Source organism: Myxine glutinosa, chromosome 14, assembly GCF_964187855.1.
Source record: "Myxine glutinosa chromosome 14, kmMyxGlut1.1, whole genome shotgun sequence".
NCBI lineage: Eukaryota > Metazoa > Chordata > Myxini > Myxiniformes > Myxinidae > Myxine > Myxine glutinosa.
This window is the reverse complement of record NC_136274.1, coordinates 70714794-70730135: the sequence shown is the minus strand read 5'-3', so window position 1 is coordinate 70730135 and position 15342 is coordinate 70714794. Positions and strand designations below refer to the sequence as shown.

The window sequence follows — 15342 nt, the reverse complement described above, 5'->3', positions numbered from 1 at the left end:
TTAATTGAAAGCAACGGTCGCAAATAACAGAGATCTCTCACCAGTTCATGAAATTTGAATCACGAGCAGCGGTACCCACCCTATGGGCGTGGCATAAATTGGGAGGCCCAAATGAAAAGGAAAAATATCAGAAATTGAAGGCTTTTTTATTTTAAACGATTCCAATTGTTTATTTTAAATGTGTTACTTCGGAGCCGCACGCTTATATAGGAAGAGTTCGTCAGGAGGCGATCTACTCTCCCCTGGTACGTAGAATTTCAACAAAAGACATCACTGTTCACATCGGTAAATAAAATTCCATCGTGTTTGGAAAACCTGGAAAAACAATATAGCCTATTTTACTCCCGGAGGTCCGAGGATTACCCACCCAAAATATCGTTGCGATCGGTTCAGCCGTTTTTGCGGTACCTTCGAACGGACATTTGGTGAATTATAGTAAGATTAACCACACAAGACCAAGTCCACACGATCTAATAGAGAAGCAACATAAACTAGAGAGGTTCCAGGGAACCTGAACTCAACTGGTCTATATCAATATGGTTAGAATATGCCACAGAACATATAATAGAACCACAAACTATGTAGTTTATATGTGCTAAAAATATATGACAAAAATTGATTTTTCAATATGGCCGCCCTGCCGCGCCCATATGCAATCCCAAACTAGTTTATGTCTTAAAGATGCTGCATAACAAGTTTCATCAAATTTCCTCAATATTTGTGACTTTTAGAGCGTAGACGTCAAATTGTTTACAGACGAGACAGACAGAAGACGGATGACAGATGACGGACACTGGGTCTCGACAAAAACTCAGCTGGACATAGTCCAGTTGAGTTAATAAAGCAATGTGAGAACCACACGGGATGCTTCCAGGTGAAGATTGGAATCTGCTTGGGATCTTCAGAGAGGGGAATCGATCTGCTTGGGATTATACTCAAGCATAGAAGAATTGAAGAAACCCAAAGCAGACTCGGGCAGCTTCGTGCCGCTCTCTTGTTGCAGACTTGCACAGATCCTGGAGTCTGAGCAGAATGGCCCATCTCAATCTCTCTGTACTTACATCCCAAGCTCTTCTGACAATCTTCCAAGTCAGATTTTTCAAAATGCCTTTCCAGTTTTTATGGGCCGTCTGACAATTCACGAGAGCAGTGCCCAAACCGTTTCACTTGAGCATGCAAATCTAAATGCACTAATAGTTTGCAAAGCTGTTTGAGGCAATCAAAATAATGGATTATTTTGCCGCGAGCCCCAAGACCCGTTAAATGGTGTACCGAGGGCACCCAGAGTATATTCTCCATTACAGATATCACGACATGCTTGGTCTAATTCATCCCTACCGATAATCTTTTGAACTGGTTTCACAAGCCTATCTGAAATAACTCATTGGGAGTAAACACTTCCAGGATGTGAAAGAGGCATCTGAAGAATGTGGACAAGAGTGGGTTGATAAAGAAATAGTGAAAATGAACAAAAAGGGAAAGGAAGAGGCAGAGTGTGTGGTGTGTGGTGGATGAGGAGTGAAGTCATCACGCAAACATCTATATATAACTATTTAACTATAAAACTATAAAACTATATAACTATATAACTACATACAGTCACGTGAAAAAGTAAGTACACCCCATGTAGAGTTTTGACTTTTTCAACATATTTCAACATACAGCTATTTGATCTTCATTTCAACAATATTGATAGACAAAGGTGATATAATATAACAAATATCATGAAACATTTACATTTTGTAGTCCATTGTATAATTTAAATAAACATAAATGCAAATTTCGCATGTGGAAAAAGTAAGTACACCCTTGGCTCCAATAGGTGGTATTGCCCCCTTTGGCAGAAACACTCAAGTAGGCGTTTCTTATAACTGTCTGCCAGTCTCTGACATCGACTGGGAGAAATTTTTGCCCACTCCTCCATGCAGAATTAATTCAGCTGTGCGATGTTTGAGGGGTTTCTTGCATGCACAGCTCGTTTCAAATCCCCCCCCACAACATCTCGATGGGATTTAGATCCGGGCATTGACTTGGCCATTCCAGAACCCTCCATTTCTCTTTTCAGCCATTCCTTGGTGGATTTACTGGTATGTTTAGGGTCATTGTCATGTTGCAAGGTCCACATTCGGTTGAGCTTCAACTTTCCGACAGATGGCCTCACATTATCCTCAAGCACCCTCTGGAACAATGAATAATTCATCGTGGATTATATGATGGTGAGCTGCCCAGGCCCTGATGCAGCAAAGCTGCCCCAAACCATAATATTTCCACCACCATGCTTTACAGTTGGTATCAGGTTCTTGTGGTCAAATGTTGTCTTTGGTTTTCGCCAAACATGTCTTCTGGTACTGTGGCCAAATAGCTCTACGTTTGACATTTGTCCAGAGAACATTGTTCCAGAAGTGCTGGTCTTTGCCAAGGTGTTCAATGGCAAACTTTAGTCTTGCCCTGATGTTCTTTCTGGACAGCAAAGGTTTCCTCCTGGCACACCTCCCATGTAGATCAAAGTTGTGCAGCCTCTTTCTATTGGTAGACTCGTGCACTTTTATATCAACATTCAACAGTGGCAAGAGCTACCTGTAGGTCCCGTGATGACATTCTGGGGTTCTTAAGACTTTTCAGCATCTTGCGGTCTGCTCTCGGGCTGAACTTGCTGGGGTGGCCTGGCCTGAACAAATTGGCAGTTGTTTGGAATCTTCTCCACTTGTAGATGATCTCCCGGACAGTCGAATGATCGATTTCAAATTGTTTGGAGATCTTTTTAAATCCCTTCCCAGACTCGGAGGCATCTATAACCTTCTTTCTGAAGGCCACAGAGAGCTCTTTTAATCTCGGCATGGTGACGCCACACACTTCAACAACAAAGAGCAAACCAAACTAAATGTCTGAGGTTTAAATAAGACAAGGTTCCTCCAAGATCCTCTGTGACAATGTTCTAATCATTTGCACCTGAGCTGGTGCACCTGATTCTAATTTTAGGTATTTGAAGTAGTGATAAATGTAGGGGTGTACTTACTTTTTCCACATGCGAAATTTGCATTTATGTTTATTTAAATTATACAATAGACTACAAAATGTAAATGTTTCATGATATTTGTTATATTATATCACCTTTATCTATCAATATTGTTGAAATGAAGATCAAATAGCTGTATGTTGAAATATGTTGAAAAAGTCAAAACTTTACATGGGGTGTACTTACTTTTTCACATGACTGTATATATATATATATTATATATATAACTATATATACATACACACATACAGATTGAACCCCTTTACTTGACGAGAAAGCAAGGCACAGATCGAGTCTCACCCCAGCAATTGGCCGAGAAGGCGGAGGGGTGACGCCAGAGCAAGAAGCTTCTAGAGACGTTGGTGAAGATGTCAATCTCTCTCAAGTTTATTATTTTTTTGGGGGGTTTTTTTATGAGAAGGCTTGGCCATTTTGCACGGGCTGTGAGGAGAGGGTTTCTGCTGCGGCAATGGAAAATGAGTTTCAATTATTGTTGGTTAACAAGGAAGCTGAAGGCCACGTGTGCTTCACCAGATGGTGGAGGAGAAAGGAGGCAGTCTCGTCTGCTCGCCTCACCACCCTTGGCGCCTTCAGCACAATCTTGTGTGCTCCGGCGCGAGAGAACCGAGTCATTGCCCCACTCTCCACAAAGAGGGCCACTTGAGCCCAAAGCTGAGTGCCTGCCGGTTAGGCCAAAAAATATATATTTCCGGTCTCTGGTCAGCGCGCGCATCGATTTTGACCCTGCACGTCAACCTTTTTTTTTTTTTTTTTTTCTTTCAAATTCCCAACGGTACTGTTACGGATCCCGGATTTAGAGGAGTTGCTATTCATGTCATTGCTTATTAATGTTTATTCTATTAAAGGTTGTTGTGGTTAAAGGGTTAGAGAGGCTCCGGATAACAGGAGACCGGAAACGGGATAGTGCACCGGAAGAAAAAAAAGACGAGGTCCGGGGGAAGCGGCGATCTTCTTCTTGCTCGCCCAGCTCCGACGCGAGCGGTGTCGATATTGAGCAGCGTGGGGGGACGCTGCGTTTGAAAGCCCGTCTGGCGAAAGGAGTTACCTGCGCGGGGTAATTACCGATTACACGTCAAGTTGCCGTGGGTTCGTGCACGGAACCAAGCGTCCGGCACAGTTCGCCTCAACGTCTACAAGGACGTGTACGGGTCGCACCTTGGGCCTCGCGTGCTTTGCAAGCCGTGCTTTGCTTTGCCCGCTTTGTTTGGCAAGGAGGTGTGCGCTGCAGCAGCTGTTCCCGGTACGCGACGTGCACGTTTGGAACACGTCAGCCAGGGGTTCGTTCAACCGCCCGTGTGCGGAGAAGTCGACCTTCACCTTGGTCTGGAGGGGCCCAGAGACATTGTGAGGGACAGTGACCATTGAGGGGTCGTGAGTGGGGAAAGGGGGGAAATTTATGAGATGGCCATCTTAGTAAGATTGTTGATGGATTGTTGATTGCTGATGATGGATGGAGAATATATTATTAAGTAATCCGGATCCTTGGTGTGGGGTTTATTGACTTGAATTATTGTTTCTTTCATATTGATTGCGCTACGAAAGCGTATAAATCAGATATCATTCTGGCGGGGTCCTCTCACGGTCCGGGGGTCACCAAGACCAGGTAGTTACCAGGAGGACCACGTAACAGTACCTACAACAGCCCATGCCATCTATATTTAAATATAGAGCACATCATAAATTATAGAGCACATTAAACATAAACAATGCCGCGTATATTCGCGTATACTTGAGGCGGCGCCGAGACGAGATAATTGCAATTAAGGGAGCCGTGACGTCACGTTCTCACCGAAAACGCGATTTCGAGCGTGAGGAGCCATATAATGTATGCATGTTGCCGGGCCGACGCGCTATCTTGGGGAATACGGGTCTGTGAGGGTCGCTATTGGTATCGCCGTTCGCGCATGGTTCTCCCCTACAAAACTACGTTTACTTTGTTCAAATCCAACCAGCCGTTCCAAAGATATGATTAGTTTTGTGTGCCGTGACGTCATGAATCCAATCGGCTGGATATTGTCATTTATTGAAACAAATACGTTCTTTGTCGGGTTTGTGTGAAGCAACCAGAAGGCCCAGAGAACTGCGGGTGGTCTCGTTAGTTCGGCCTGGATCCTATCTCGTTTGGCATGAAGTTGTAAGTGTCTGTGATAATCTGGTGGACTGGGAGAAGAGATCATGGGAGACCATCGGCATGGATTCAAGCGCTTCCGCGTTAGCCATGTAGCCCAGCTGCGAATGCGCCGATTTGAACCACACCATACAGCCCATCTGCGCATGCGAGGCTTTGATAAACATGCAGCATCATCCCGTACACGAAGATTTGTCCGGGGTGTAGTCATTTGCGCATGCGCGGTTTTTTCAGCATTCAAATGCTTCGGCAATTGCCTGTTAGACCACTTGCGCATGCGCAGTGTTGACGCGATCGACGCATTGGAATGTTTGACGGTACGGCAAGGCGATCTCGAGAACGAAATAGTCTATAATATGCTTGAAGAACTAAATGATTTTCAGAATAAATACATTTAAAAATAACTTTTTAAGCTTGTGTTCATTATTTACAAAAAGGCCGACCTGCCCCATTGGCTGTCTTTAATTTCTCTCTGGACTGCGCCACGGCAGATGGAGGACCGCAAGGCACGAGGACACAAAAAACAACACCTTTATATGTGCAAACCATGCTTTTCAAAAAAAAAACAAGAAAAAAAAAAACGCATCACCGCATCAATTCTGGAACTTTGGTCTGACCAGAGACCAGCAATATTTTTTTTCAGCCTTAAAGACATTTATTTATATTTTACCTTTCCCTTGTGTGCCCATTTTTGAGTCCGTATGTGGAGGTACCTCAGTTAGAGTTTTATTTTTACCTCAGCCTTCATTTTCATTCTTTGATTCATCGTCATTAAATCTTTATTATTGAATGTTCTTTGTCGTATTTACTGGTTTGTGGTTTCGGAATAAACCCGTGTGCTCTGTTCAGATAAACGCTTCACATTCCTTCATCCCGTGAGTGACAATACCGCCATTTTTCGGGCTACCGCCTCTGGAGTAAAACTTTCTCGGCTATTCGTCCAAGGCTGGTCTTAACTGGCTACGGACAGGATAATATATTAGCGAGGTACCCGTGCTACGCACAGGTGGCCAAAAGCAAACAATGTGGAAACGGTGAATGTCAAACCATGGAACCAATAAATTTCACATTCCTGTGCCACCTTCAGTAAAACATCAGGCATTGACAGCAGCTTCATGAAGGACTTCAACAAAATAACGTACCCGTTTGAATGGTTCTATAACCACTGTAACAACGGTTATTTTTCAACATAATCGCCATTGCGTTCAATGCATTTTTCCAGCACTTTATTAAGGCCTGGATTCCTCTCGAAAAAAATATATTTTGGCTGCTTGTGTAGCCATTCGTGCACCGCTTCTTGGACCTCTTCGTTGGATCGGAAAGTTGTTCCACCAAGCACCTCTAATTTACCCAAAGATGTGGTAATCCGAAGGGGTGAGGTCTGGCGAGTAGGGTGGATGAGGAAGACACTCAAAATGCAGGTCCTCGATTGTTGCTGCTGTAGTGAGGGCAGTATGGGGCTGAGCATTGTCATTCTGCAGTAAAACACCGGTAGTGAGTAGTCCACGACATTTTTATCCGATTGCTGGTTTCAGATGATTTTTAAGGAGGTTGCAATATGATGCACGAGTGGCTGTGGTCCCTCTGGGCATGTAATGCTCTACAAGTGGGCCTCAGCTATCCCAGAAGAGCATCAGCATCACTTTTCCAGCGGACCGCTCATCTTCGTAAACGTGTGCCGTGTAGTGCTGCTTCCGGTGGTGGTGCGAGGGCATTACGAGTGCCCCTTCAGAACCCTCAATTGTATCACGAGTACGAGGACTCAGTGTTATTGTCACACTCATTTAGCTTTTGTTGATTTCGACTTCTCTGACTGCAAAAACTCCGGGAGGAATTCCCATGTTTTATAACCTTTTCCTACCTTGGAAAGGTGTACAATATGTAGCAGTGGTTCAGCTCACTGGTTGCAGCTAAAAGGATGGTTGTCTGCTGTGGTTTCAGCTGCAATTGCAGACATTCCCACGAGTCGTAAATGACCAAAACATCACTTTTTATAAGTGAGGGAACTTTATTATATTAAATAAGATTTTAAAATGTTTAACAATGTTATTATTATATTATTGTTTGGTTCTTGGCAGTGAGGTTTCAACTCTATTGTATGCCTGATCAGAGTTGTCGAGTTGGTTAATGTTTATGCTGATGCGTTTCATTACCTCCACCACCAAAGATGGATGGATGTTGTTTTCTCCCCTGTCTATCTGTTTTTTTTTTGTCTGTCTGTGAACAAAATACAGTCATGCGTCGCTTAACGTCCTAGATACGTTCTTGGAAACGTAACGTTAACCGAATTAGACGTTGTCCGAACATCACATTGTGAACTTTGTATTTATACTTACGTGTATGTGGAATATTGCAGTGTACTTGTACTGTACAATATTGACCCACTAGATAACGTACACAGCTAATGAAACACAGAGGTTAAGAAGGCTAATAAAATAAGTCTAGATTAGCTAATATATTGTAGTAAAAAAATACAGGTATTATATGCATACAGTAAAACAGGTACAGTACTGTATAGTAAAGTAAAATTTAACAGTACACTGTTCACTGATTGAGAGGTAGATGAGGTATCGTGATCGCAGAGTGTGACATGCTGAAATCACGTGCGATAGCATTCACAGATTTGCCACCCTCACGCTGTCTTATTAGTTTCTGCTTCTACTCCAAATCAATGCTCTTGCGTTGTTGCTTGCTGCTGTTACCACTAAGGCTGGTTGCGCTGCGTTTGGGACCCATGATTAACTTTAGGGTGGATTGATTTTAATAAAATCAAACGAAAAGGCAATGGAATAACGCTCACGATACGCGGGGGTAATCGAGACTGGATGCTGATGATGCTGCGGCGCTGCCGACGAGGCAAAACCAAACATACACTGTTATACAGTTTGTACAGTTGCCAAAAAACATAAACCAGTAACATAGGCATTTCTTATATCTATCAAAACATATTATGGATATATAGTTACTGCACTGTATCATCATACACCTGGCAGCACAATCTATTTTGTTTAAGAACACATGATGCATGCGTGAGCACGACCGCTCAAAGGCCACTCACGCTACGTCCCGTTGTCTGAACGGGTTTTTTATCCCCATTATTTTCTTATTATTTTCATGGGCCACGGACGTATAAGCGATCGGACGTTGTTCGGACGGACGTAAAGCGACGCATGACTATCTCAAAAATTTGAGGATGCATTCAGACTGGTGTTGGTGTTGGGCTAGCGGCTAGGGTGCCGGCTTAGGATCCAAGGATCCTGGGTTCGAATCCCGGTCGATTGCTGAATTAACGCCAGGGGGGTTGACTCAGCCTGTCATCCTTCCGAGGTCGGCTAATTGAGTACCAGTTCACTGGTATATTCCCTGTTTGTCGTTAAAGGCGGCAAAAAGGGTTGGCGTCAGGAAGGGCATCCGGCTGTAAAACATTGCTTCAAAAAGGGGACCGAAAAACAACAACAACCACGGTTCCCGAAAAAGGCCAACCCCCGCTTTGCGGGGAAAAATGGCCTCGAAAGGTGGTTTTTTAAAATTTTTTATTCAGACTAATTTTGGCAGAGATGTAGCGTTTGTGACAAGGACAAAATGATAAGACTTTGGTGAAGATCCCGATTCGGTTCCGGCTACAATAATTTTTTAAGTGATCCTTCAACATTGGGAGATAGGGCCAAAAACTATACATAGTAGGATATCTCAAAAAGTTGTGGACGGATTTGGACAAAACTTGGTGGACTGGTTGGGTGTCTGACAAGGACAAATATATTCAATTTTGGTGAAGATCCAGATCCGGATCCAGCTAGTACAATTTTTTTTTAAAGCGATTCTTCACCATTGAGCGAAATAGCCAAACAGGCGCAGGCATGCACTCTACTGAGTGCCGTTCTAGTTTATCATGTGAACGCATATTGTCATTTTCACCAGTAAAGTGTTTCACAGTGATATAGAGTTGGTGTGTGTGCATGCTCTTCTTATCGCTTTTTCTTTCTTTCTTGTTGCTTAAAAAAACAAAAAAAACAACATTAACAATAATAATAATAACTAGCCGAAACCCGTGGAACATCCACGGAAGGGAGGATGTGGTGTATGGATAGAGTGTACCATTATGGATGGCATAGGGGATTTGCTTGTCCGAGTAAGAGTTAGGAAGAAAGATGAGAATGAAGAGTGCGTATATGAACAACGATCGCCGACACCGGCACAAATGCATGCTCTGGATTGTCCACTCAGTGGACGGCTTGCTTTCGCCTTCGCCTGTCCAATCAGCGGACGGCTTGCTTCGCCTTCGCCCAGCAGACGCCAATACGATGGCGTCGTAAGATGGCGTCGTATCGGCAGTTAATCGGATGCTTTTGGGCCCCAACGTCGGCTAATTCAGATTTTTCGAGTATGGCTGTATGTGATAAACAAAGAGTGCAGTTCGTAGATCGTAAATCCATTAGTGCCGTGGGCATCGGGTCACTGGGTGCGGCGTAAAAGGGATAACAAAGTCGAGTCCTTACGCTATTATTATATAGATAAAAGAATCAAAGCGGCAATTGTTCATGGACAGTTATGAATTTGTAGTTCAACACTCCCTGCCCCAATTTTCATTCCATTTTACTGAGGAAACAATTATTCTCAGTCCAACTCAACTGGATACATCTGACTTACTAAAATGATACTCAGTTCTGTCAGTCACCTTCTTTGCTTTCCTTTGGAGCCTCGTAAAAGAGCGAACAAAAGAGAAAAACAAATGTGAATCAATCTGTCAACAGAATCTGTTATCATACTCTCAGCTATGCCTGTACCTCTCGCATTCTAGTGAGGGAAGGGTATTCCAACATGGCAGCTGCTTGCCCTGCGAGCACGCGCTGCCAGCTGTGCTCCAGTTTTATATACAGCTCGGTGAACAAACCCCAGCACATGTGCGAGACCGAGCTTGGTTTGCATGCCCCTAACACCTCGGGATATAGACGCAAGGCCGCGAGATTGCAATACGCATGCACCACACCGTTAGCCGCATGCTTGTCACGCGAATTCACAGTGTTAAATTTACGGTTCTTTACGTCAAATTTTTTGAAACTTAATGTTCCTCAAACAAAAATACTCAAGTTTTACAGTGACGTGTGTTTTAGCACTATTTTTTAGATTTCATGACTACAATAATCTCGTCAATAGCTGAAAGTTGTGCAGCGTTAACAATCGTTTTGGAAAACACAATAAATGGGTTAATTTGTGAAGAGGTTTTCTTCAGCAAACATTAAAATTGGCCCAGTATTATTTTGCTGTAAGTTAGTAGGTCGATGATTGAATAGCTGACGGGAGTGTTGTGTGATTACGAGTTGCGAGGTTGCTGGTATGAAAAGCACTGAAATTTTATCTGCAGGTGTCGTGAGAAATAATTTAAACGTGGATAGCGATTTTCATAAACTCCGATTCACCAGGAAAAATAAATAAATAAAACAAATCTGTTTAGGTGGCCTTGCAGACCACAAACATTTTTTTTTGTTTGTTTAGGTGGCCCGGCGGCCCACAAACATTTTTTTTTGTTTGTTTACGTGGCCTGCCAGACCACAAACATTTTTTTTGTTTCGGTGGCCCAGCAGACCACAAACCTTTTTTTTTTGTTTGTTTAGGTGGCCCGGTGTGTACCCCGGTTTAGAATAGGTACACCGTATCCCTGCGTGTCGTAAGAGACGACTAAGAGGGTTGGCGTCAGGAAGGGCATCCGGCCATAAAAGCATTGCCTCAAAAAGAGAACCATGACAATTACAACTACATATGGGCAGGGTACAGCCCGAAGTACCCCGTGGGGGACCCCACTCCCTCTCATCAAAACTCAAGGTGGGGAACCCGATCGAAGCAAGGGTGGAAATCACTCCATTTAGGAAGACGAAACGTCTGATGCCGACGTGCAGATCTGTTTCTGAGGTTTGGGACATGGAATGTAGGGACAATGACAGGGAGATCAGGAGAAGTGGTGGAAGTATTGGTCAAAAGAAGAGTGGACATATGTTGTGTGCAGGAGACGAGATGGAAGGGAAGTGGTGCGAGAATGGTGAAGGGTAGGCAGGGACAGAAATACAAGTTTGTGTGGCAAGGGTGCCCAGAAGGCGTGAATGGTGTTGGTGTCCAGTTTTCTGAAGAGTTTGTAGACAGTGCGGTGAGTGTGACTGGAGTGAGTGATAGGTTGATGATGGTGAAAATGATGATTGGAAAGCTCTTGGTGAACGTCATCTCGGGATATGCTCCGCAGGTTAGTCGGAGCGATGAAGAGAAGGACAAGTTCTGGTGTGCGATAGAGAAGCTGATGGAAAACGTGAAAGATGAGGAAGTTGTTGTGGTAGGAGGAGACCTAAATGGACATGTGGGAAGGAGTATGGACGGTTTTGAGGGAGTTCATGGGGGTTACGGATATGGTGTGAGAAATGGAGAAGGTGAAAGGATTTTGGACTTTGCTGATGGAGCTGAGCTGTTGATTTGTAATACTCAGTTCCAGAAAGAGGATAATAAGCTTGTTACATACACGTCAGGTGGGTCGACGACAACCGTTGACTACCTGCTGGTGCGTAGGTGAGATAGGGGGCACCGACGGGACACAAAAGTGATCCCGGGGGAGAAGGCTGTCTGCGACACAAGGGTGAAAGGTGCGAGGAGAGCTCGGCGGGTGAAGTACCAACCAAGAATGAAGGTGTGGAGGTTGAAAGAGGTGACAGTAAGGGAGGCATTAAAAGAGAGGCTGAGTAGGGTAGAGGATGATGTGGTTGAGCTTGAAAGTGGTTGGATGTCAATGAAAGATAGTCTGTTGGGAGCCGTTGGCGAGGTATGTGGATGGACAAAAGGACCACGGATGTACTCGGAAACATGGTGGTGGGATGATGAAGTTGGAAAGAAGATTGACGAGAAGAGGAAGAAGTTCAAGGAGTGGCAGAGTAAAGGCGCAAAGGGCATGTAGGAAAATGTTCGGAAAACGCTTGGATTTGGAAGAGGGTCAGAGAGCGATATTCAGGATTGCAAAGCAGATAGCGAAAGAGAGGTGTGATGTGATGGGGGTGATTTGCTTGAAGGATGAAGTGGGACAAATCGTTGTTGACCCAGATGGAATTAAAGGAAGATAGAAGAGATATATGGAAATGCTGTTGAATACAGAGAATGAATGGGATGGCAACATAGAGAGTAACCCAGTTTTAGGACCGGCAGAGAAGATAACCGAGAAGGAAGTTGAGGAGGTGATAAAAGCAATGAAGAGTAGAAAAGCGGGAGGGCCGACGGGAGTTGTGGGAGATATGTTGAAGGCAGCGGGAAATTGGGGTGTGAAGAGAATGCCAGAGATCTGCAATCTGGTGGTGAAAGAAAGCCGCATTCCAGTGGTTTGGGAACTGAGTACCCTCGTCCCTCTATACAAGGGGAAAGGTGACCCTCTGGACTGTGGCTCGTATCAAGCGATAAAGTTATTGGAGCATGGAATTAAGGTATTGGAAAGGGTGTTGGAGAGGAGGATATGGAAAAAAGTGAAGATTGACGAAATGCAGTTTGGATTTATGCCAGGAAGAGGAACGACAGACGCGCTTTTTATTGTGAGGCAGTTGCAGGAGAAGTATATGGAGAAGAGGAAGATGTTGTTTCTTGGGTTTGTTGATCTGGAGAAAGCATTCGATAGGGTTCCACGTGGAGTAGTGACATGGGCATTGAGGAAGTTAGGAGTGGAGGAATGGTTGATCAGAGTAGTGATGGCAATGTACAAAAGAGCGCGCACAGCTGCAAGGACGAAGGACGGGAACAGTGGTGAGTTTGAGGTGAAGGTGGGAGTGCATCAGGGGTCGGTACTAAGTCCACTACTATTTGTAGCCGTCATGGAGGTGCTGGCTCAGAACGTAAAGGCGGGTTTACCATGGGAGCTGTTGTATACAGATGATCTGGTGTTCATTGCAGAAAGTATGGATGGACTGAAGGAGAAGATGAACAAGTGGAAGGAATGTATGGAGACAAAAGGTCTGAAGGTGAATATCGGAAAAACGAAGGTGATGGCAAGTGGTAAAGCATGTGGTGAGGTGGAAAGAACTGGGAAGTGGCCGTGTGCTGTGTGCAGGAAGGGTGTCGGAGTGAATTCCATTCGAGACATGGGTAATTAACGTAGAGCAGCAACGAAGGCTGGAAAGGGTGGAAATGCGAATGGTTCGGTGGATGTGTGGAGTATCGTTGAGAGAGAGGAAGACAAATGATGAATTGCAAAAGATGATGGGAATAGAGCCTGTGATTGATGCTGTGAAGAGAAACAGTTTGAGATGGTTTAGTCATGTGTTGAGGAAGGATGAAAGTGACTGGTTGAGAAGAGTGATGGAAATGAATGTAGAAGGAAGTAGAGGACGGGGAAGACCAAGAAAGACTTGGCTAAAGATGGTCGAAGAAGAAATGCGGGCAAGGGGGTTAAACAAGGGGAGATGCAGAAAATAGGGCAAAATGGAGAAGATTGTCATGGGGACCGCAAGGCTAACCCCCGCTGTTGAAGGGAAAATGGCCTTAAAATGCCTGTTGTTGTTGTGGTTGTAGATGGCCCGCCAGACCACAAACATTTTTTTTGTTTAGGTGGCCTGGCAGACCACAAACATTATTTTTTTTTTTTTTTGGTGGCCCGGAGCCTGGTGTTGGCTTAGCGGTTAGGGTGCCGGCTTGGGATCCTAGGATCCTGGGTTCGAATCCCGGTCGATCGCCGAATTACGCCAGGGGGGTTGACTCAGCCAGTCATCCTTCCGATGTCGGCAAATTGAGTACCAGTTCACTGGTAATGCCCTGTGTGTCGTAAGAGGCGACAAACAGGGTTGGGGGCAGGAAGGGCATCCTGTCATAAAACATTGCTTCAAAAAGGGGACCACGGTGCCCAAAAAAGGCCAACCGCTACTCTGTGGGGAAAATGGCCTCTAAAGGTGGTCTCTTAGATGGCCCGGCAGACCACAAACATTTTTTGGTTTTGTTTAGGTGGCCCGATGGACCACAAAATAATTAAGCGGGTCTCCTGCCCAAGAGGAAAGTTCAGAAGGAACTCCATATGGCAGATGCCCTGATTGGATAATAAGCAAGTAACGGTTTTTTTTTTAGTTTTTCTTTGGCCTCAGTCACCGGTCCTGGTGGTTCGATCATCGAGTCAATCACTTGCACATCACAGGGCTATTCATTTGGCAATATGCACTCAAATATTTTGCAATTGAAAATGCTACCAAGTTACAGCAGGACAGGTCACATAGACTAGCATGAGCGTGAGCTGGATGATTTGGAAAGGAAAAGAAAGGAAAGGAGAGAGGAAAGGAAAGGAAAGGAAAGGAGAGAAAGGAAAAGTTTGGAAACGAGAAGGGAAATGGGGAAGGTTGGGGTGGAGGCGTTGTGGAGATAATTCCCTCATTTTCATTGTAAGTACAGTACATGGCCTTTAAAAAACGAGGAAAAGCAAAATAAAGGCGGACAAATTGGGCCATTAATGGGAAAAAAGGGTACTTCGGAACATTGGGATTACGACTATAGGACATTTATGACTGACTTGGGAAGACAATCGCAAGGACGAGGAACACGACCTACTCACTGTTTCCCGAGATGCTGGAGACAAAGCTCCAGGCTCTCTCCCTCCAGCTCGTCGTCCGTTACCCAACTGTTCGCCGCGGGACGAACCGGAGGAGCCTCGTCCGCGCCGAGAGTCGGGAAGGCGATCAGGAAGGCATCCAGCAAGCGACGCCACGCGCAGTCCGCCGCCATGACCACACATGGCACCCCGGTGAGGGCCGCTCAGTGGTGGGAGGGAAGGGGAGGGAGTGAGGGAGGGAACAGGGAATCGCGCTCGAGCAAAGGTGCGGGATTACACGCATGCGCAAACAAAGTCCGCTGTTTAGTTCGCAATTTCTCGTTTAGTGTAGGTTGTTGTTTTTTTATACCCAATGTCAAAATCTCGCAGGATCTATAAGCATCACATGCAATCGTACAAATTATATTCTTTCACTTTTATATTCCTTTTACCTACAATATCGACTGTATTTTCACATATTTGTGAACTTTATTCTTGTGAAGAAAGTAAAAACACAAAATCAAGCAAAAACTCGTACACCGCTCGTGTATTGCCGCCATTTACACCGCCAAAGTCATTATTAGAACCAAGAAAAATCATTTGCAGAATAAATAAGTAACTTAAACAACATAGCTAAAAATAGATATAAGA

The 15342-nt window shown here is 44.5% G+C and overlaps 1 protein-coding gene across 1 annotated transcript in view; it reads right to left on the bottom strand.

Annotated features, from left to right (window-relative positions):
- PPM1F (protein phosphatase, Mg2+/Mn2+ dependent 1F) overlaps positions 1 to 15041 on the bottom strand; it is a 37173-nt gene extending 22132 nt beyond the window's left edge. The window contains exon 1 of the mRNA XM_068136108.2: positions 14716 to 15041. Coding sequence (XP_067992209.2) covers positions 14716 to 14885 — 170 coding nt within the window. The 5' untranslated portion in view covers positions 14886 to 15041. The remainder of the gene's footprint in view (positions 1 to 14715) is intronic.
- Between the last annotated feature and the right edge of the window lie 301 nt (positions 15042 to 15342).